The sequence below is a fragment of the Danio rerio genome, chromosome 1, assembly GCF_049306965.1.
Source record: "Danio rerio strain Tuebingen ecotype United States chromosome 1, GRCz12tu, whole genome shotgun sequence".
In the NCBI taxonomy this organism is placed as follows: Eukaryota; Metazoa; Chordata; class Actinopteri; order Cypriniformes; family Danionidae; genus Danio; species Danio rerio.
The window spans coordinates 24,895,254-24,919,152 of NC_133176.1; the positions used below are offsets into that span (position 1 = coordinate 24,895,254).

Genomic DNA, 23,899 nt, shown 5'->3' on the forward strand with positions numbered 1-23,899 from the left:
TGAATTGGGTAAGCAAAATTGTCCATGAATGTGAAAGAGTGTGTATGGATGTTTCCCAGAGATGAGTTGCAGCTGGAAGGGCATAAACTGCATATAACATGCTGGATAAGTTGGCGGTTCATTACGCTGTGTTGACCCTTGATTAATAAAGGAACTAATCTAAAAAATAAACTAATGAATGAATAAATAAAAAACAGTTGTTGTGCACAGTTGTTAAAATGTTTTCATTCTCAAGTCAAGATATTTCAGTAGATATTTTTGTCCACTTGCATGGAAAAAAATAATTTGTCAAATGCCTGTGTCAACTGCTTTGTTACCAGCATTATTCATATTTATTTTTTTATTTCCACTGTAGAAATAAAGTAGCTACTTTTATGTCTTACTAACACATTAAACCAACAATTGATGCTGACACAATATTTTATTGTTAGAAAAGGAAATTGACATTAAGCCACGTTTAGTGTGCATTGTGCAAAAACAATATTTTGGAGAAGTCTGGCATCAAAAATTAAGAGTGCTATTGAGTGATACTGCATAATAATTCAGTAAGAATGAATCAGGGACAAAAATGCCCACTATTAGTTAATAAATAATAATGGAAATTTAAAATGGGACTCCTGTGTTTTTTTATTTTTATTACCAAGATGAGTTTTATTTTAAAGGACTTAAGTTTATTTCTGATGCATTCAGCCGTACAAATCTATTTGTATAAATGTATTGTTTGACGGACCTAAATGAGGCTAAAGTTTTCTCAAATCTGAATTAACTACAGTTGATTTGACAATGTGCTTGATCTAGAGTTCTCAAAAGGCAACATGGCAGCAGTTTATATGAGAAAGCAATTGAATGCTAATTAACCATATTTTAAAACTGTATTTGCTATATATTTAATTGTCTCCCTAATCTTATTCTGTGGCTTTAATATAGAAGGGCAGTTTCAGTCTTAATCTCACCCATTGACAAGATAACACAAATATAAATGCAAAGTACACAACTGTTAAAGATAATATAAAGGTCATCGATAGAGAAAATAACATCAAGTAAAAATCTGCAGTCAATTGGCATCTGAATTGATAGATGTATGAATAATGTGATGGCCAAATGTGGTCACACATACTTTGAAGTTGAATTACATTTTACCCATTCAAGGGAATACATAATCACCACAATGAGAAGTGAACACAAACACACACAGATACGAGATACAAACAACTGTCACACAAAGCTCCAAGAAGACTTTTGTGTACCAAACATCTGTCAGATTATGCCGCATGTTAAAACATTAACATGAAATGAAAAACATTTGTATGTTGATTGGGTTTCTGACTTTAAAGGCTGTAAATGTGTTGTGTTAGATGTCATGTAAAATATATTTTTTTTTTTCATTGTTTAGGTTTTTTTTCACATTTTTATTGGATAGTGGAAGTTGAGACAGGAATGTGTGGGGAGCAATCAGCAAAGAACATCAAGCTTAGACTGATTTAGGTCACCCCAAGCTCTTACTAGCTACTGACACTGAGCATATAAAATATCTCAATTTGTATTCCGAAGTTGAAGGTCCCAGGGAGTTGTAACAACACAAGGATGTTAAAGGTTAGTTCTACCAAAAATTCTGTTAGTAATTACTTATAACAGATTTTTTGGTAGAACTAACCCTTAAGGGCACCTCAGTCTCGGGTACTGAAAGTGGAAGAGAGCTCTGTTCATTCCCTGCCACACTGACAACTGGTATGCAACTTTTCAAGCATGGTTGATTTAACTTAATTTCAAATTGTTTATCAAATGAAAGGTGAAAAACGAAAAAAAGTTCTTATTAATAGATTTATATATATATATATATATATATATATATATATATATATATATATATATATATATATATATATATATATACACACACACACACACACACACACACACACACACACACACACACACACACACACATATATATATATATAGCATACAACACACCAAACAATTGTATTATTTTTAAACACTGTATTATTCACCATAGTGTAAACTTTTTATTTGTTAATTTTAATATATATGCTTTTTGCTGGCTGTATGTGGGCGGAGTAATACACAAAAGGTAAAGAGGCTGTACTGGTGCTGATATTACTTAAATATATCACGGCTATCAGCCAATCAGATTCGAGGACCTGACAGAACTGTTGTATATATATAAAAATAACTCAGATTTAGCATGGTATTATAATGGTGGTGAATACATATTGTATGCTACAAACGATTTATCTTCATGTTCCTGTTAGAATAATCAAAAAGGACCCATGTGATTTAATACTTGGTTTAAATAGTGTAGGCCTAAATTGTTTGCAAATTCAGTGAAAGGGGTGATGATGGACCGTATGCTCTGAACGCATCACGTGGGAGTAAAACAGATGCATCCGAGCTTTAGCAGCACGACATCATGTGACAGCACCACATCATATGGGAGTGAAACTAGATGTGAACGCATTCTGGATCTGTCAAGACTGAGCTCTGCTTTTCTGCTGCATAACACATCCACCTGATTCAACAAAGAAGGACAAACGCAGTGCTGTAGTGCAGTGTTTTAGTGTTCCAGGCTCTTATTTTGTTTACCGGTGCTTTTCTGGTGCTTTCCGTACTGTTTTAGGAGAGAGAGAGGGAGGGAGAGAGAGAGGGCGAAGGAGCGCAAGAGGGGTGTGAAAGTGAAGCTCTATCATTCTTTGCGGACTGGAGGCTCAAAAACAGCGGAAGAGAGAAGGAGAGAGAGAGAAAGAGTGAGAGAGAGAGGAATCAATCAGCCATGGCAAATATCGCTGTGCAGAGGATCAAGCGAGAGTTTAAAGAAGTGCTGAAAAGCGAAGAGGTTTGCAAAACGCTACTTTACTATATTTTCCTGCCCGTTAAGAACAAACAGAAGGACTTTTGGCGATGAACACACAAAACCCAATGAGCTAGCCTAGCATGCTAAGCTAATGTTAGCATGAGCTGTCATATGATGGACTTAAGATACGGAAGTCACACTTCTGACAAATTTGCTTCTCTCGATGTAATAAAACGAAAACATAGACCTAAATGTTTAATTCATTCATGAACATGTCAGAGTATTGTTAAATTTGTGCTGGCACACATCGAGCTTAAGCCATGGAGCTATTTGACATAGTTAGCCGGCTAGCTTCACCAACACTTCTATAGTCTGCAATAACAGCACTCGCACTCAGTGTTTTAAGGTTGGTTTTCTGTTTTGAAATGCCCATTAGTGGTTTACTGATCGTGTTCCTACGTTTTTGTGTGTGTTGGTGTCAGTTAACAGGGCAGCTAGGATGTTCTTTTTTTAAGTAATGCAGCACCTTTGACAGACAGCATTTTTGGGAATCATAGACTCATATCATACTGTCTTTTAAGGGTGCTTATTATGTTCAGAAGACAGCTTCATAACTTGACTATACCGGTTGTTTCTTTGTTCAAGCAACTATGGTACTCCTTACTAAATACATTTTTGTTTTGCTTTTTAACAGACGAGTAAAAATCAAATAAAAGTAGATCTGGTGGATGAAAACTTCACAGAGTTAAAGGGAGAAATAGCAGGACCGCCAGACACACCATATGAAGGTAATGAGAGCCTTTACATGATGTTTCTTTAATGTTTGCTTGGAGATTAATGCTGGAGATAAGATTATAACAGGCTAACGTTTTTTTTTCTCACAGGGGGAAGATATCAACTAGAAATCAAGATCCCTGAGACGTATCCATTTAATCCACCCAAGGTAATTCAACAAGTATTCTTTCTGCTGTTTTTACATATAATATTGCCAAAATATTTTACATAGACATACTATTAAGAAAAAGGAATGTTATTAATATAAAAATAAGTAGATAATAGTGTAACATGGAATTAAAATAACACGATGAATGAATGAAAGGGGATACAAATGTTATTTATCCAAAATAAATATAAAAATATATTTTTTTATTTTGCGATATATATATATATATATATATATATATATATATATATATATATATTGCAATATGAATACAATTTTATCAATGACTTAATAACTCAATTTTTAATCTTAGATCAACTGGAATGACTCTGCAGTGGGAGTGCATCTCTATAAAATCTAAAATTAATAAATAAATAAACAATTGTTGTGATCTTTGCTATTTGCAGTGCATTTCTGTATTTGCATATGTTGTGAGTATTTTCATACATGACAATCTGTAAATGCAGTCAAGACAAAGATGTTATTCAAATAAAGGGGTTTGTTGTTTCCCAGGTCTAACAGTATTTAAGTACAGTAACTGAATGATAAAAATAAAAACCATTCAATAAGGTCACAAATAGTTCAAGTTCTTATACCCAAATGCTTTTAAAAACATTAAACAATCACAGGCGTCAAAAACATATGCACATGATGAACTATAATACAAACTCATCATTGCCTATCATGCGATGTGACTATTGCAAATGATCACATTGCGAAATCGATGCTAAAGCGATATATTGTGCAGCCCTATTATGAAGTTAAAAGTTCCATAACATTTGCATCTGGATGATCTTTGTTTATATTCATTAAGGCAGTAGTGGGTTAGTAATGTTCAGTAATCGACTGTACTGCTGTAATTTAGTTGTCTGGATTTGATTAGCATGCAAAGCCTTTTAAAGACATCGGGTTAAAGAGTTTAAGTATTTCACTTAAGTTCAATATTGATTCACATTTAGAATTAAGAGAGAAAGCTAAAAGTAATACTTTGTGAACTAACCAAACTAGACATGAGAAGAAGGATCACATGAACAACTGTTAAAGTGTTCAAGTAAATCTCTCTTCTCTTTGTCTTTAAGTCTAGAGGGGTCATTGCTAGTTTGGAGGAAAAAAAATAAAATAAAAAAAAAAAAGATCCAGATTTTATATTATTGACATTGATTATTTTTTTCCTTTGCGCCAGGCTATGATTAGTCAGAGGATATCAGACATGTTTGAAATTTTAAACAGATTTTAGAACATATACATTATCATTTGTCTTCAAGTAATGATATGAATGTTTCGTCTGCTGTTTATTATGTTCCAAATAAAATGAAAGTTTATTAACGTGTAATTCTCAGTCGTTTGATCTGCAATGCCCCAACAATTGATTAATAAACCAGTAAGTAACAGTTAAAAAAAAAGTTGCAGCTGAACCTAATCTTGCACTTACTCTTGGTAACATTTAAATGCCTTCTTGTATTTGAATATAAATTGGCAATCACAAAGTACTTACACATTTCAATTTATTTCGATATGAAAGCAGATATCCAATGTGTGACTCCTGTTCTGTACATTTTTTTTAACTGCTGGGAAACCTTCTAGAAGATATTTAAATAGACAGAAATCTTTAGTCAAGGATGAGACACATTTTGAAGTCTGATTCAAATTACATGCAGTGTTTTTACATGCATAGAAAGCATATTAAAATGTTAGCTTTAATATTAATAATAATCTTTTAATAAATGTTGCAATAATGCCCCAAAGGGTGGCACGGTGGCTCTGTGGTTAGCACTGTCACCTCACAGCAAGAAGGTCACTGGTTCGGGTCCCGGCTGGGCCAGTTGGCATTTCTGTGTGCAGTTTGTATGTTCTCTCTGTGTTGGTGTGGGTTTCTTCCGGGTGCTCCGAATTCCTTTATAGTCCAAAGACATGCGTGATAGGTGAATTTAATAAGCTAAATTGGCCATGGTGTATAAGAGTGTGTGTCAATGAGAATGTATGGGTGTTTCCCAGTACTGGGTTGGGGCGACATGCTCTGCATAAAACATATGCTGGAGTACTTGGCAGTTCAATCCCCTGTGATGACCTCTGAAATAGACTAAGCTGAAGGAAAATGAATGAATAATGCATATATTAGGTTAAGAATAAAAGCTTATCAACTACATTTTGTGGTATTTTAAATTATTAAAAACGTCATCCTAATACATGAGTTGGTAAAAGAAAACTGGCAAAGATTTACAATTTTTTTTTTATATAGAGGCAACAAATGATTCCTGTTTTAAATGTTATAGACAAGATGTTTTTGTTTCTGAACATTTGTTACATTGAAAGACGTGATGAATGGAGAAAAAGGAAAGAATATTAATTGTACTCATTTTTTACTCTTGAGTCTCTTCAGTCCCACCTCAATTTCAGATTATTGTTCATTGATGACAATTCTGAGTGCATTAACAAGGCAAAGAAGATCATTCAGAATTTAATATCAACTCGCAGCAAATAAATATATCATAAATTAAAATGAGTTTTGTCATCTTTTTCAGGTGCGGTTTATTACTAAGATCTGGCATCCCAATATAAGTTCTGTTACCGGGGCGATATGTTTGGACATTTTAAAAGACCAGTGGTGAGTGCTTCATTATCATGACTCATCATTTAATTTAATGGTTCAACTAAAAATGAAAACTGATTCAAAGTTAACTCCAAATTAAGTAGTTCCTAACTTTAATGGGTTTCTGTTTTCTGTTGAACACAAAATACAATATCATGAAAATGTTGAAAACCTGTTGACATCCATAGTTGCAAAAACAAATACTAGGGATGTCAGTGGTTACTGGTTTCCATTATTCTTCCAAATATCTTGAATTGTGTTCAACAGAAAAAGGAATGTCCATCAGCTTTTAAACAAGTGGAGGCTGAGTGAATGATAGCAGCATTTTCATTTTGGGTGAACGAACCCTTCAATAATTTTGACACTGCTCTTTCTTTCTCTCCTTCCTGTTCCCTTTTCAAATGATTGTGTCTTCATATCCTGTGCACAGGGCTGCTGCTATGACTCTGCGAACAGTTCTGCTCTCACTACAGGCTCTGTTAGCTGCAGCAGAGCCCGATGATCCACAGGACGCTGTGGTAGCCAATCAGGTACAGTCAAATATGCACTGTCAGTGGCTGCGTTCGAAATCACATACTACTCGAGTAGGTTATTCATCTGAATTTACCTCATGATAGTTAGAAAGGTACGTTTTAAATAGTACAATGCGTGAGTATTATGAATGATTAGAATCATAACTAAAACCTTAATATGTGAAATAAAAAAACATTATCTTTTAACTTTTATTGAATGTGTAAAATGCAAATCTAATTAGATTCACTTTATTTGGTAAACAAAGCAAGTCTCTCGTATATCTACTAAAAGACTGAAAATATGCACTGTATAAAAATCAAGTGAATATTTTCATATTAGTCAATTTTACTGTTATTGATTAAAAACTGAATATAGATTTACAAACATTTACACAAGTAAATAAACAATTAATGATGGGCTAAAAGTCTGCGGAAATAAACAGAATTAATGATGGGCTAAAAACCTGCGGAATTTTGCGCGCACAGATTTCGTGTGGGCCTACACATGACCTACCTGCGTCAGTTGATTTGCTTTGTCCATTCATTAATTTCTCTTACGTGTGGCATCATGGGATAGCGTTGCATCTATTTGATGTGCACTACAGCACTAAGCAATAAGTACTTTTCTTGGGAAGAAGTTTGTTTTGTTTCTAGTCCAAATATCTACATTGCACACACTGAGGAAGGCATTGTGCCGAAACGTTGAATCAAACGTAGAATGTAAAAATAAAAACAGTACGAAGCAATTACTTGATAAGTGCGAATCATTTCCTTTTTGAATAATAGCATTGACAAGATTGATGCACCAAAGAAGTTTCTTTTAAAAATGAGCATGTAGGCCAAACTTCATTAGTCCAAATATCTAAAAATTTCGAAATCACAAAGCATTTTCTAGACAAGCAAAGCATATTGTATTGTCCTGTTTTCCCTTTTGACATAAGATTATTTTGCTTAGCCCACTGGCAGATTATTTAACTTTTTTTTTTACCTTAATTTTGACATATTTCTTAAAACAAGACAGTATGTTTTGCTTGTTTAGAAAATGCTTCTTGATTTTTAAAACTTTTTGGATATTTCGACTGGAAACAAAACAAAGCCGGAGTAGGTAGTAGGTCCTCTGGGTAGGCATGGGCCAGTATAAGATTCTGACGGTATAATAACCTTGGATAAAAATATTAAGGTTTTCATGCTGTTGTGTTTATTATGTTCTTTATATTTCTTCTACTTATAGTTTCACATTTGAAAAGGCATCTTTGGATAATTTTCTTATCTTTGGATATAAATAAGGGTCCATAGCATGCTTGGATGTTGGCGTATAAATGATTTGGTTTTCAGATGTGGGCTGACCAGTAGCTTTTGATGTGGATGTTCCTTTTCTGCTGGAGATACTGTTCCCCTAAAATACTAAATAAAATGGCAGTAAAAGCACTTAACTTGTATATAACGTAAGAATGGTATAACAGAAAATTTAAGCGAATTTAAAAATTTTTTAAATTATTTTTTTTTTAATCTTGAAAACGGTTATTGTCCCATGGCTACCTCCGTGTATTTCTTCACGTATTACTTATTTAGACACACTGCTATATCACAGGGAAGTATGCGATTTCGGATGCAGCCCGTGTCTCTGTCTAAATGAGAATATTGCATGACAATGTGGCTTTGTAAACCTTTTAACAACGTCACTGTTGTCTTTTTTTTTTTTGCAGTATAAGCAGAATCCAGAAATGTTCAAACAAACTGCTCGTCTCTGGTCTCACGTTTACGCTGGTGCTCCTGTGTCCAGTCCAGAGTACACACGCAAAATAGACAAACTTTGTGCAATGGGCTTTGACAAAGTAAGTACTGAATAGTGGCAAAATAAAAAGATGCACTGACTAAAGCAGGGTTTGGCAACTTTGTGACATGTGGTATTATTGGCTTTGTGACATGTGGCACTATTGGCACATTACTTGTTGGAAATTCAAAATGTCCAAAGCTATTGAGGTTCTAATCCTGTCCTGTGTTGTGTTTAGCATGCTGGCTTTTGACTGGCAACTGCTAGTAAAAAAGATTTACTTGTTGGAGATTTCTATCTATCGGTTGTTGATTAATTAAATGGTGGCAGAGCTATATATATATATATATATATATATAATGTATACTAAAATCATTTCATATGTTTAAAACTGGGAAATGAGTAGCACCTGCGGGTTTGATAGATTTGCTATTTATTTCTTACCATTTAACACTTGTATTCTTTTAATACCATAAATTAATTTTTGTCATTGGCCCATGTAAAAACCATTCTTTAAAACAAGATTAATATCATGCACTTAAAAACTGTTTGTTTAATTAACTAATTAATAATTTTTTTTAATAGAGTACTAGTCCATTTACCTTTTTCCCCCAATTGAGACTTTTTTTTGATTGTTCTGATTCAGAATCTCAGTGGAAGTGTGATGATGATTCTGTTGTGTTTGTTTCTTAATGTAAAAAGGATGACAGCAGGATGTAGTTTTGTTCTGGCTCGTGTGATAACTGCTTACTGTTAACCATAAGTTTAACTTCATGTCATTATGAAATATATATATATATATATATATATATATATATATATATATATATATATATATATATATATATATATATATATATATATATATATGGTGGACATACGGATTGCTAAAAACAAAAATCAGAATACCCCTGCCAATTAGTTTAGGCGTTTTATTGAAATAACTGTACAGTCTGAATTAAATGTTACATTAACGTCCCCTGAAGTACCAAATTCAATGTGATGATGCGGTTTCCACTGATACAGGAATTAAAGGTGGGACATATTGCGCAGCTCCTCCTCTTTATTTAAATTATTCTGTTTATACCACAGCGCTGCCAGAGTCACTGAGTCTAGGACAGTTACAGTCCAATTTAAATGTTGAATCTGTCTGTTTATGTTCCTAATCTCTGCTCAGCAGCACCTAAAATGACATTAGCATCGAATTCGATTGGTCAGATGCTGCTTGTGGATTTGTGCAAATTTACATTTAACAGTCTACATTTTCTGCATTAGCAGTAGCGTTTTGAAAGGTGCGGGATGTATCAATGAGCATTTGATTAATCAGAAGATTTGACGAGAAACTGAAGTATGAGGCCATGTCAAAAAATAGTCGATTCATTTTGCTGGAAGTGACAGCTTGTCACTGTTTCGGATCATACTAGTTATAGATTACCTGCTGACTAATATAATACTAATTCGCAAATCGTATATATGCTTTTTGTTGAAAAGAGTAGGCCTGTCACAGACAAGACACAGTTACCTGCCAGTTTCCAAGCACCAGCATTTGCCATTTATTGTTTACTCTGGTAAAAATGGATTCCTATAGCTTGACTGCATGATTGGCCGAAGTGTATTGTACATTGAACATGAGAGGGATTTAAGAATAAAATTATCCTGTCACAAAGGTTGCTGACTCCTAGACCTTAGGCTACAAATGTGCACGTTGCTGTGTTTGCATTGCATTTTCATGTGTTACACAATAAAAATGATGGTTGTTTATGTAGGTGTACAAATTCACCAGTGCTGACAGAATAGTGTTTAAAAGCTTAGTAGTTGGTAAGATATTTGACTGTTTCTGATAGAAGTCTGTTTTGCTCTTCTACTCAACATTGATTTGATCGGAAGTGCAGTAAAAATAGTGATACTGTGAGAGTGAAATATTACAATAAAAAATAACAAAAATAGGATAAATAAAATGTATAATTTAATGACAATTAAGACTGAACATAGTTTATTCCTGAATTATAATCATTTTAGCATCATAGTTTATTCCTGAATTGTAATCATCATTCCAGTCTTCAAAGTCAGGATACATCAGAAAACAGTTAGCAGTGTTGTGAATAGTTGTTGATCAGTTTAATGCGTCCTTGCCTAATAAATGTTAAAGTCTTTAAGAAATGACTCCCCAGACCTCTGAATGGGGGTATGTGTTGACAGAAAATTAGCTTGATACACTTTTGTCTGCACTATCGGCAGGAGAATGACATTTAGCATTTGTAGAACTTTCCTTTTAGTTGTTGTGTTGAATGATATATGATAATGGATGAATGTGATGTTTACCTCATGATATTGTCTTTTTAATAGTCCTAAATGAAGAACAAAAAAATAAATATTTAGACTGAGTTCAAATGACTAAGCAGTGGTAACCTGTTACTGTTACACTACAGTAAACATCACACTGCTGTCCATGTTACTGAAAGCAGCGTTTAGATAAACATGTAAGAATGTGTGGAGTGATGAGAAATGACAGTTATCGGGACAGTGCATCATCATTTACTCACCCACGACTTGTTTCATATCGGCTTTTTCCCCTTTTGTTCTGTTTAACACAAAGGAAGAGTGTAACCACTGACTTCCATAGTACTTGTTTTTCCTACTAAGGATGCCAGTGGTTACCGGTTTCCAACTTTCTTTAGAATATCTTTTGTTTTTAACAGGACAAAAAACTAGTCAAAGATTTTCATGTTTGGGTGCACGAACCCTTCAAGAAAGCATCTGATCATAGCAATGTGGCCGTTTGCACAAGCTCTGCAATTTGGTAATCAAATCACTTCAATTGAGTATTTAATAGAGTAGATTGCCTTCAAGCAGATTTACATCAATATTTGAAATTAGATTTATACTTCAATGTCTACTATAAAGCAGCTCTTTAGGGTTTGTTTTTACTCATTGATATCAAACCTGGAAGGACTGAACAAAAGGAAGTTAACCAAATATTTCCAAGTCAGTGTTCCTTTTCTGGACCAGTGGTAGTGTCTATTAGTGACCTTTTTCAGGAAGTTTGCTTTGGCAAGAGATGTCAGATTCGCCAGACGAACTCCAAGCAAACTTTGTGTTGGCCTGATTTTGTTTGAAATGTCGTCACACCTGTTTGGTCTTCCATTTTGCTTGAAGCATGTCAAGACCTTTGACAGTTGGTTGAGCAGATTTGCTGTTTCTGACTGTAACGTTTTGTCTTTCCTTCTCTCTCACACAGAATGCAGTAATAGTAGCCTTGTCCTCAAAATCATGGGACGTGGAGACGGCGACAGAGCTGCTACTAAGCAACTGATCATCCAGTTCTGTTCATCAGGCCATATTTCCATCAGACCCCTCCTGCTTCATGACCCGTTCACTCCCACCCAAACAACCATCCACACATGCGTCACCCGTGTTGGGTTGTGTTCAGAATGAAGGTTTTGGTGAGAAGCAGCAGCAGTTAAGACTGCCAGACAATTAATGTGCAACCTCAGAGTCATCCGAGTCTTTTTCTGCAAACATTCACGTCCAAGTGTCTTTCTTTTTTTTTTTTCTCCCCCTCTCATGTTTAACTTGTTTTTGCTTTGCAACAATCATTTTCCCTCTTATATTTAGGCTGTCGCTTCCTTTTAAAGAAACCCAGCAAAGACAAAGCCAATCTCACTGTCATTTCACACTACAGAAACTCCCACTTCGATCTGTGCAACAATGTTAGCACATGTAAATTAGTAGTGTACATTAAAAATGCAAAATAGCAGGAATGCTCTTTCTTTCTGCACACCATCACGTTTGGGGTTTGCTCATTTGAATGGGATGTTTAGCGTATAAAACACAAACAAAAAAAGTGAGATGAATATTAGCCCTTCTGTCCTACGGTAAACTAATGTGTGATTTGATTTGCTCATTTCATTCTGTTAATGTCTCTTTTGGCTTTCTTTTGCACTAATCAGTCTGTATAGAAGTGAATATGGCCAGATGACATGGTGTTGTGAGTGCAGATGCAGTTTCTAGCTTACAGGGTGAAGTGTTGTTTTTTTCCACATACACAAAGTATGAAAAGATGCCCTTTCTCATTTTGAAAAAGGGGTGATGTGAGAATATTGGTCGCAAACCCTTCCTCTATTTGATTTCAAGGCAGCTGTAGAGGATGTGACTTGATTTGAGGACAGTTGCCTTTTTTTTCCCCCAAAGAAAAAGAATAATGTATGAAACAATTAGCGTTTGTGTAGGCACTTGTAGGAAGTGAAGACACAAGATTCTCCTCTTTCTTAAAAACTGACTTTTAGTTTGTGAAACAATCAGGATGTTGGGCGTTTCTTAACACACTCAGCTGGATTTAGATTTGCTGACAAACTGCAGGTCTATTTTGACGTTTGGCACATAACCCACATCGCAAGCATGTCTCAAGCAAGCTAGAGTTTTCTAGTCTATAAAGATGCTTTCAAGCAAACGGGCCAAGAGCGCGAGTACTGCCACACAATGCTTTGTGATCCTGTTTTTACCTCGTGTTTTGTTCTTACAGGGGTGAAAGGTTTCTTTTACTCATTTTGCTACTTGCCTCTGTTTGCTAGCCTTCCAACATCCCATCTGTTCTCATAATGCCCTCAATTCAAAGCTAGTTGCTTTCGTACACCTTTCTCATGTACATATAGCCAAGTTTGTTTTGGGATGGGAGGGGGGTGATAAGCGCACTCTTCATCTCTAGAATGCACCATCGATGGCTGGATTTATATTTTGTATGAAAAACAAACAAAAGAAAAAAACAAAAAGACTGTCTTCCTGTAGTGATCACCTTGTTCAATATTGCACGAAGAAGGACAAAAACTTCAGTCAAAGGAGAAATGCAGGTCATGGGCTCTGGCTTTAGTCACTTTAAGCTCCTTTACGAAACAAGACAGAAAAAAACCTACTCGAGCCGTACAAGCATGGTTATTTATTGTGAAACTGTCATATTCTTTTGAATTAAAAAAAGTGAAAATTGAAAACTCCTGTGTGTCCTGTGCCTTCATGTCTATTCTAGATCTCGCTTTCAACATGGAAATAGTTGGACATTGTATGAATGTGGAGGAAAACGAAGTAACTTCTGTTTAAACGTCAAAAACTTTGAGCAGTAAAAACTTTCAGTGTTTAGAATGACTCCAAGCCTCGTTACAGTGTGAGGAATTCGTGCTCATACACGGGGTATGATACAGTGTGAGAGTTTTCATGGAACTGAATGCAGGAAAATGAGCCTCAATGAAACCGGAGTACAGTATCTGGCTTTAATAGAGGATTAAAAGAGAGGGGAGATAAAACAGTAAAAAACATCTTTTCAGGTTTTAATAAGCAACCTTAAAGGAGATTAAAACAGATTTTTTTTTCTTTCAAAGGTTTGTTTTTAAAAATTGCTCCAGACAGAGGCAAAGGGCAACAAGAACAATTTGAACAGAAAACAAAAATCAAATTAAAACAAACAGGTCTGTTTTTCTACATACAAGTTTGAACATTTGAATCTAAAGAATTCATTTCTCAGAGGCGTGGGGTAAATGACAGTTCAGGATGTGAAGAGAGAGTGTGTGTGTGTGTGTGTGTGTGTGTTTAAGTGAATGTGTCTCTTCTTTGGGTCATTCAGTCCTTTACTGCCTGACCATCCTCGTTTGCATGATCCGACGCTTTACCTGAAACAAATAAATACATCCATTGAGATCAACGATTGACAAATGAGAATGATTTAAGCGATAGTTCACCCAAAAATGACAGTCAGGCTCAAAACATTTGATTGTTTTCTGTTGAACACAAAAGTTGTTTTAAATAAAGCTGGTTGATGACGGTATTCCCCACTGACTTCTATTTTTCCAGAAAAAAAACAAAAACAAACAAATAAATAAATAATCTTGTGTGTTCAACAGAAGAAAGAAACACTAAGTTTAACAAACACATTAGGGAGAGTAAAGGGTGAGGGTGAGGTCGCTTTTCATTTTTGGGTAAACTATCTAATCTCAGTCTAGTGAAATGCTATAAATATTCTTCGAAACTCAAGAGTGCAGATTTCATGTGGCCTACAGATACCGTACTAAGAAATAAATCAGCCATGGCATTCCAAACCACTTGTTTTTTTGTTTTTTTGTTTTTTTTGAGTTCTATACGAAGCACCACAAGAGAATTTTAAAACAGAGAAAGCCAACAGGATAAAGAAAACATCTTAGGGTTTTGCATGAAACGGATTAAAGGCATTTACATTGTTTAAAATGATTGAAGTAAAACAAAGACATTTAACTTATTTTACACTGCAATCTCCTAGTTGTAGTTCGGCCAGCCGTCTTTTTTGTCCACTTATGATAAACCAACTGGAAATCCACGTGAAAGGGATAGTTCCCCTAAAAACTTTTATTTACTCACACTCAAGTGGTACCGAAACAAATTTTTACCCCATTCTATTAAACACAGAATGATTTGAAGAATGCTGGAAACTGGCAAAATAATATGGAAGTTAAAGGCTACTACTTTCTAGGATCAGTGCTTTCTAAAGCTTGTATGCATTTTTGCATGACTCTTTTATTAAAGACTACTTTCCGCTTGCTTCACAGCTGACAGCGCACACAGCTGCGAGACTGAGAGAAAAAGTAAATAACAGATTGTTAAATATAAACGGTTCAGAAAAACTTTACTATGTGCTCGAAGAGGATGAAATGACTGATCTAAACTGCCTACAAATACATGCACACCAATAGTGCTTAACGCATTTGCCTTATTTAAATAATCTACACGGTGTAATCTTGCAATCATGATTTTTTTAAGATACCATCTGTTTTTTTTCTCTTTTTCTGTCATTATTTCTTATTTGCTGTATACTTTATTAATTTGATGATGCTGTTAGGCTATATTGTTTGGGCTATTTTATATACATATCTGAACGATTTGCCATTAGAGATTGCTTTGAACTTGATAGAGAGAGAAGCAGATTTGACCAGTCAGTGGGTGCACATGGCTGCTGAATCGCAATAAATTAAGAGAAATAATGGATCTTTTTTACTTAATTTCATTGAAAAGAAAAAGTATAACAGTGTCATAATAAATAAAAAGATTGTAAAAAAATTAATTATATTTTGTTTGTCGCATATAGTTAACTATTTATGTGATGTGGGTAAATGGTATGTTTTAATCCGGCCACCGCTGCAAATATATATCAAACCTCTGGGAAGCACTACACATTCTTCAAACTATCCCCTTTTTATGCTGAACAAAAGAAATCCAAATAATTTGTATCAAGAGGAGGGTGAGTAAATAATAACTTGCCTATAAGTAGTCTTATATCCTCTATCTATATTCTATCCATATCATAAGGCCATTCATTTTTGTGAAATAATCAGTATTTATTTTGACGGATAATCTCACTAAATCATGATATCAGTGGGTTCCACTCATTAGAAAACTTGTAGAATACAGAACTGAAGTCAAATAGTTAAGTTTATGTTGTTTTAGGATGGACAACAGCACATCATTCATTGTGAAGCAACAGGGCAAGTACATTTTTAGTTTTGAGCTCAAGGTAAGTGCGTGACGTCATTGCTAAAGGAAGTTTTCTCTCAGACACTCACTAACAGCTCCCCCTGCTCTGCTGTGTGGCTGGATTGTCTTTGCTTGGGACCCGATGCTCTAAAGCGTCGGTGCAAGGCTTGTTCCTGCTGCTCCTGAAGCTGTGTGAGTGAGAGTACATTCTCTGGACTGGACTCAAATTCCCTCTCTGTCTCCCCTTCACTTCCGTATGTCTTTTGAGACGGGTGTGTGTCCTGATGATGCTGATCTCGCTGCGCTACCCTCCCTGATCTTGTGTAAAAAAAAACAACAACTGCCTCAACTGCATTAAAGACTTCAATAATAGCTACAGCTGATGGTTACTGCCTGTTCACACCAAGTCCAAAGACACCACGTGGCTTGCTATAAAATATCAATTATAAAATAAAGAAATAAATCAATGAAAAGGCCCCTCATGTGCTCAAAAACATATCTGACAAGTGCTTTGTCTATTATAGGCATGGGTGCACAACAATAAAAACTCGCATTGGAGACAGATTAGATAGAGTGCAGGAGAAGTGCTTTTGCATACCAGTGCTGTTGGCAAAGATTACTGCAACATGAAAAACAAAATCCCCATTCATCACTGGTAAGAATTACAAACCCGTTCAATTTTGTGTTGCTGTCTGTGTAAAGTTGTGCTTGTTTTTTTTTTTTAGTAAAAGTTATGTTTTCTTAGTAGCTGTGCTAGTAGGTTTTGAATTTAGTTTATGGTTCCTCAGATCTAATTAATTTGGATGTAATTATTGCCTTGTGCAAATTTGCCAAGCTTATGGCTGAGAGGAAAAATGTAAAAAATGTTGGTCTCTGTATGGACAGACAAAATTGCAGTCACACCTGAGAACTTTACCAGAGTTTGCCTGAAAAGGGTGGTCTGGTGTAGAGTTGAAGATCTTTGCCTGAAAATGGGTTTTGGCTTAATTTCTATCATTTTAGATGGGGCCAGACTGGGTCGGGTTTGCGCTCGACTTGCAAGGTAAATGAACAGTCATGTGTTGCATTTCGATTGGCGCGAGAAAGTACTCAAATCGTTTGTTACAACATCAAAACCCATCCCTGCAAATGATGACGGAGAACATACAGTAAGTTGACAAAAAAATTGATGAGGTCACTTACTACATTGTAATCGCCGTCATGGAAAATGAAATGTTTGTTCATCTTCCACCAGCCAAGAACATTCAATCCTACCCAAAACTTGCAAAATTCGCCAGATCAGTAGTGCATCTCAGCCAGTAGCAGTGAAAGGATGTTTAGTGCAGTGAACAAAGGACCGCGCTAAAGCAATCTACAGTGGATTCAAAAATATGTTCCTCCACAAAAACACGTTTACAAGCCTAATTTTGGTGAGTAAAGCATTTTCAAATTATAGCTAAATATTAATTAAATCATAAATGTATAATGTAGACAGTTTATTGACTAATATTGGCATTATTCTTTTATTATTCAGCTTCACCGTCGCCTTAAGGCCGGATTGTGAAGTGGCGAAACAAATCGTAATTTTGCTATTTCATCATAATTTAGAATTTATTTTAATTTTCTTTATTAACAAAAACTTCATTTATTGGTGTGTTAGCCAATTTAATGGGTAAAAGCCGGCTCACACTGTGAGATTTTTTATAATCCTGAACGATTGTAGCATGTCAGACTGCACGAACATGGCTATCATGTCACACTGTATGATTTCATCCATCATAATGTCAGTTTAAACGACAATGAAGATGCACCAAACACAGAAGAAAATTCTTCCGGAGTTTAACATCATCCACCCGTGACACTTTCACTATCCCGCGTTCTGTAATGATTCCTTACAGCAAATGTAAACAATCTGTAGTAGAGCTGCACGATTCTTGCTAAAATGAGAATCGCGATTGTTTTGATTAAAATAAAGATCATGATTTTCTCACGATTCTGTAGATGTAAAATAAAGGTTAATATTAGTGAGCTATTATTATTGTGATTTCTCAAACATATGGTAAAGAAACTATACTAATATTATATGTAGGCCTACTGTTTCTTCTCATGCACAACACTGTGTTCACTAGAAAGAAAAAAGTATATCAAATGCTTGTCATAGCCTAATCATAACTCTATAATGCCATATGATTATTTAAATGTTGTGCGTGCCTTAGGTTTCATTTTCACTGCTAAATGCGGTTCATACTTCCCACGCGGCTCTTAAACAATCACTCTGTTCTGCAAACTAAACATTATGTACAACTTTATCATCTGTTATTCACAGCCTATGTGGGTTCTGTTCACTAAAGTAGACTTCATTCACAGGCCTCTCTGTGGTAACAGCTCACGGTCAGCAGCTCACGTCACGTGTCATATCGCGGCCACAAATACATCATTACATTAAGACAGAAATGGCATTTTTGGGTGAAATATACCATATAAATAATGTATGTGACTCTTTCAACACCATTGGTGTCCACGTTGCTGAACAACGCATGTAAAACAATGTGAAAACTTGCGGCCCCCTTTCTTCTCTCTGAACTTGAAAATATGACTGGCAGAATCGTAGAAATGCTGGATTAAGATTTAGATCTAGAATCTAGATTTTGCAATCTTTTTCGATTAATTGTGCAGCTCTAATCTGTAGCGACAATTTACGTGCAGCCAGCGTGTCTCAATAATCAAAGCAGGAAGAAAAAAAAAACAGTTTTGACATTTCCCAGCGGTCATTTTAATTGTCGCAAGAATCGTGTCATCAAATTCAGAGCTCCGATTGGTTCTTGGTTTGATGCACAACGACACTGCCAGAACTTCTTCGGAGGGAAAAATTTGATCGCAACAGGCACGAAGCGGCGTTTTAAACCTATAATTTCAGGAATTTTTACTATTAGTCTTAGATGACAAAATCGCGGCTGAAATCTCAGTGTGAGCAGGGCTTTAGTACATGTACCTAGAGTGCTGAGGACTTATTTTATTTCTTTGTTCCAACTTCTAAAGGGCCTATATGTATGTTATAAATAAATTATGTTAAACTGCGTGTAAAAAACTCACTCTTGAAAAAAGGCGAAAACGCTGTGTGCAGGTGCACATTCGAATATTGTCTAGCTGTAAGCAGGTTCAGACTTTAAAAAAAACTGTCAGTTAAAATCTAATTGTTGAGCTCAGGCCAAATTTTGTCCCTGTTGGGCCTAACTTTTATGGCCCAATTACAGTTCTAGTCTGTTGTGCAGTTAACATTAACTCTGGTATGGTTTGCTTCAGAAATCACACCAAATAACAGAAGTACGCCACTATTAATCACATATAAATTGGTCCGACAGTGTATTTGTGTGTTTTAATCACTCCCTTTCCTGACACTCTTCTCGTTAATTTGAATTTTCATGTTACAAAGTTTAAACACGATGGTCAATCAAACTCAGATTTGAGCCAGGCAATTGAGCCAACTGTGAAAATCATAATATTATATAATTACACTCACGGTAACGAAAACATTACTTCAAAATTCAGTTTGAATTCTAAATAACTTTCACAATACTGTAAAACAAAATCACAAACAAAAAGACTTTTTGGACTTGGTGTGAAGGCATTAAGAGAACAGCAATTTTAACAGGTGGTAAGTTGCACATTCCAGCAACAGATTCACTCTCAATAAACCCAACACAAACTCAATTACCTTTGCAGGTCAATCTGTCTCTGTGGCGCTGCTCTTTTCGGCTCTGCTTCTTTCTGCTGTTTTGGTGTCTTGTCACTGAGTGCATCAGTTGAGGCTGTGCTGGCAGGATCTTGAGAAGGTGCTGCTCTCTTCCGGCCCCGTCCGGCTCCTGCCCCTGTCGTAGCTCCAGCCTCTTTTTCCTGTGTGGCACCGCCCGCACTGTTTTTAGGGGGTCGACCGCGTCGTGGTTTATTGAGCGGTGGCTGTGAACCTGCAGAGGGGTTTGAAGACACACTGTTTTCTGTCCCATCACTGGCAGGAGCAGCACGCTTCCTCCCGCTGGGCTGAGCAGCTTCCTCCTACAAGAGCAAAAACAAATAAGAGTGAGTTGAGGATGATAGCAGTGTGAACATACAGACCTTTTCATTTCATACCTTCTTTACACTGACTGCTTTTGTGATCACAGGATTCTCTTCGTTCTCCCTTGCCCCCACCTCAGAACTCACATCCCTTCAATAGAAAGAAAATAAAAAAATCCTTTATGAAGATCCTGCATTATAAATCACATTGAATCTTAAATAGAAAATGCTGATCAGCACAAACCTGCTCTTATTTGTTGCAGGTGAGCTGGGTTGGGAGTTGGTGCTTGCATTGCTCCCTGTCTCAGAGGTGATAGTTTTAATGTACGGTCGGCGAGCTGTTACTGTTAAAGGTTTGTTTACAGCCCCCAGAACGCCTGTCTGCTTTGGTGGTTGCTGAAATGAGCAACAAAGGGTGCGTTATTTAATGCAGTCAAGGATTTACTGTCCGTTTCTGGTTAGTTGTGTGGTTTCAAAACAATTGTAAAGAAATAATTTTTGCTATATCCCTATTCATTAACTCCCAAATCCTAGAGGTTTCCTACCCTGTCCTTACAACCTAAAATGTGTTTACTTTTTAAAATGAATGTCACGAAAATTTACTAAAAACAAAAATCATGCTTTAGCCATGGCTATATACGGATTAATTACACAAATGTGTTACGTGGTGCCATGTGCATATATAGGGTATAAAACCTACCTGGATTTTCCCTGTCTGCAGAACTATTTTAGCTTCTGCTGACAGATATTCCTTATCGTTGACAAACTCCTGTTGAAAGAAAGAGAGAACGAGCTTCATAGAATGGTCACATGTAAAGAGGTGCTGTGGTTGTCTGAGTGGTTGTTACCTTATCAGGTGGGGTGTAGAACTTGCTGGGCAGCACAGGATCTTTTGGAGAGTCCAGATGACATGAAGTGCTCTTGTTCGCGATCACAAATAATGCCACATCACATACAATGTATAGTTTCTGTAAATAAATACAAATACTGTAACACTAGGATTTAGACCACATGAGCACAATGGCTAATCGGCAGTGTTCATAAATACACTCAGCAGTACTCAAAAAGCAAGTGGGAAATGTAGTCACATTTTCGTTCAGTAAAGATTTATATCAAAGTTTAACAACCCTATCCGCTTGTTAAGTGGTGACGTGTTTGTGACGTATGTAATACTGTTTCTGGGTCCAAGCCGCCATTCATTTGAGTGAAGAAATCATTCGTTTATGATCACGTTTTATTCCTATCACACATTAAAGTTAATTTTATATAAAATCATAGTGTACACAACAATCTCTGGGCTTGCTGCATAACAAATACCAAAATTAACAATTTATAAAAAAATTAATCACTTTTGGCCATCGGATATTAGGCATGGACATATATACTGCGATCGAGATTTTCGAAAGTATTAAATCACTTTGCAAAACGTTTATTATTACGATTTCATGAGTCTCCCCATTCAGTTGAATTGAGCGCTTGGACCTGGAAGCCGCTTCGGGTGACGTCACACTTAACAAGCGGATTCAGAAATACATAAACAATCTGCATAACGTGTTAATGTGACAAACCTCGTTTGCCTTTGGGTCATCTGGGCACTGAGCATCTTTTGTTTGTTTGATGTTTTCTACCATCTTCCTTAGGAACGAGTGACTGTTATTCTCATTTTTTGTCATCAAAACCTCCAGCATGAACCATAAGCACCTGTAAAAATTAGATTATTTTTCATTTCAATTAGTTGTCATTTTAAAACGCACATAACATAAATTAGGGAAACTAGATCTATCTGTTCAAGTAGAAATTATATTTAAAAAATGTATAAAGATTGGCAGTATTAGTCAGGCCATTTGAGTGAAAAGAAAATGGCAAAAATATGATTCTCGTACTCTTTGACATCTCTAAGCTGCTCCAAATCCTGTGGTTTAGTAAGGTCTGGATCATGAGCTAGAAGATGGATCATGTATGGCACCACATATTCTGGAAGGAGAGACAGCAGCTTTTCTGAAATGCAAAAAAAGATTAGTTAGATAGATCTTTACCATTCAAGCAGCTCCGCAGGAAATTGGCTCGGTGTGTTATGTGGTATACCAGTACAAAACATATATGTTTTTAAATAATTAAAAACAAAAGTATCTACCATGAGCCATAGGGTTCTGTTTGATGTACTCTCTGCGGACACTGATGTTCTTCAGCAGGCACTGTCGAGCATGAGCACGTCGCTCTTTTACTGGGTCTTTAGCACATAAAGCAAATACAGCCATGTACTCCAGTGGTAACAACAACTTCACCAGAGCAACATGTAACTTCTGAGCATAGATCTGTCGCACCTGATAGCACTCATCCTATGAAGAGAGGGAAAAGAGAAGAAAAGCTAATAAGATGAAGAGTTGTTGCTGTAGACATGTAGTCACAAGAGACACATTTAGGCATTATCCTACCAGGTGCAAATAGAGCCATATACAAGCAGATTCTTTATTACAATTTAGTTAAAGAGTTTTTTTTTTTTTAATTGCCTTTGGTGTTGTGTGTAACACAGCTCTAGTCTTAAATCTAAAAGACTGTCAAAAAGAAAAAGAAAAAAGTCTACTTTTAAAATTGATCTTCAGCCATTTCATCAAAACATCTGAACAAAAATGTGCCTGTCTATTTGATGTGTGCACAGACCCTGGAATTAGACTGCATCATGTGGCAAAGGGAAATTTTGTTTTTTGCTGCCTAAAAGTCAAGGCTATCCTGTTTTCAGTTAAATATTTGAAGTGATATATGCCCCAGTAGAGCTGAACCCACATTAATGACGAGTCCACAGAGCTGGAACTGTTCTGGAGTAATGATGTCATGGTAACAGGGCTCTTGTGCTAGTTTCAGGATGGCACTCCCGGCTGCAAGCCTTAGTCGAGACATGTCAGACTTGCTGTGTACACAAACATACAAATGTGTGTTAGAGGCATATTGTCTTTTATTATCATACTAAATCACTCTAGATCACTAGTGAGTACCTAATCTTCTTCTGCTCCGTGAGGTCTCCTTCACTGACCAGCATGGCTGAGAGCAGTCTGAGAGTAGAGTTAGCTGATTTGGATTGATTATTCTTCATTCCTAACAACCAGCGGACCAACAGCTTAATGGCTTGCACCTGGAAACACACAAACAAATAAATAAATACACATACAAAAATGACGTTTTCTACCTTATTATTGTATTAACTGTATTTTCTCAGTGCAAAGTGCTTTGGGAATTTTTAAAAGGCACAATGTGAAATTTTATTATGATTATTATTACTTTACCTTAGCCAAAACTTCAGGAGAAACCTCATCATCAGCTGTCCAGAGCCGCCCATTTTTGTTTCCCACAGACTAAGAGATGAGGAGGGTAAATTTAACATGCAAGGCTATAAAAAACATTTCCACATGCTCAAAGCAGAATAATACATCAATATGCTCACTCTGTCATTCATCAGAAGGTCCTTTACAATAAAATTAGCTACAATTGACTTCATGGGAGATGCAAACTGATCCGGGGCCAGCATGGAGATGTGTCCCAGAGACACGAGTGGAGTGATCAGCTGTTCAGGTACATCTGCATTCAGACTCCGAGACAACGGCTGGAACAAAACACAGAGATAAAAATGTTTTGAAAAAACTCGTGCAGAAAACAAATGCATAAAAAAAATAAAAATAAAATTAAACAATTTAAAATACATTTGTTCACATTTTTCATCATAAAAAGGCAAAGTTAGCACCCATTTTATATA

General features: G+C 35.9%; 2 protein-coding genes across 6 annotated transcripts in view; one reads left to right on the forward strand and one right to left on the reverse strand.

The window, feature by feature from the left end:
* Positions 1 to 2,338: 2,338 nt before the first annotated feature.
* On the forward strand, positions 2,339 to 12,388 carry ube2kb (ubiquitin-conjugating enzyme E2Kb (UBC1 homolog, yeast)). The gene is given in 7 exon segments (NM_001008611.2): positions 2,339 to 2,854; positions 3,507 to 3,600; positions 3,697 to 3,755; positions 6,278 to 6,360; positions 6,776 to 6,875; positions 8,564 to 8,692; positions 11,870 to 12,388. Coding segments are annotated over 7 exon segments (603 nt in total). The 5' UTR covers positions 2,339 to 2,791; the 3' UTR covers positions 11,945 to 12,388.
* A 1,479-nt stretch (positions 12,389 to 13,867) lies between these two features.
* pds5a (PDS5 cohesin associated factor A) overlaps positions 13,868 to 23,899 on the reverse strand; it is a 42,644-nt gene continuing 32,612 nt past the window's right edge. For 2 of the 5 annotated variants that reach the window (XM_073925242.1, XM_073925288.1), the window contains exons 21-34: positions 23,591 to 23,749; positions 23,433 to 23,501; positions 23,145 to 23,281; positions 22,936 to 23,059; positions 22,286 to 22,490; positions 22,035 to 22,149; positions 21,720 to 21,852; positions 21,000 to 21,119; positions 20,852 to 20,920; positions 20,396 to 20,547; positions 20,227 to 20,302; positions 19,814 to 20,151; positions 16,209 to 16,437; positions 13,879 to 14,288 (exon numbers count right to left, since the gene is read on the reverse strand). In XM_073925242.1, the coding sequence (XP_073781343.1) occupies positions 14,247 to 14,288; positions 16,209 to 16,437; positions 19,814 to 20,151; positions 20,227 to 20,302; positions 20,396 to 20,547; positions 20,852 to 20,920; positions 21,000 to 21,119; positions 21,720 to 21,852; positions 22,035 to 22,149; positions 22,286 to 22,490; positions 22,936 to 23,059; positions 23,145 to 23,281; positions 23,433 to 23,501; positions 23,591 to 23,749 (1,968 nt within the window). In that variant the 3' untranslated portion in view covers positions 13,879 to 14,246. 5 annotated transcript variants of the gene reach the window in all.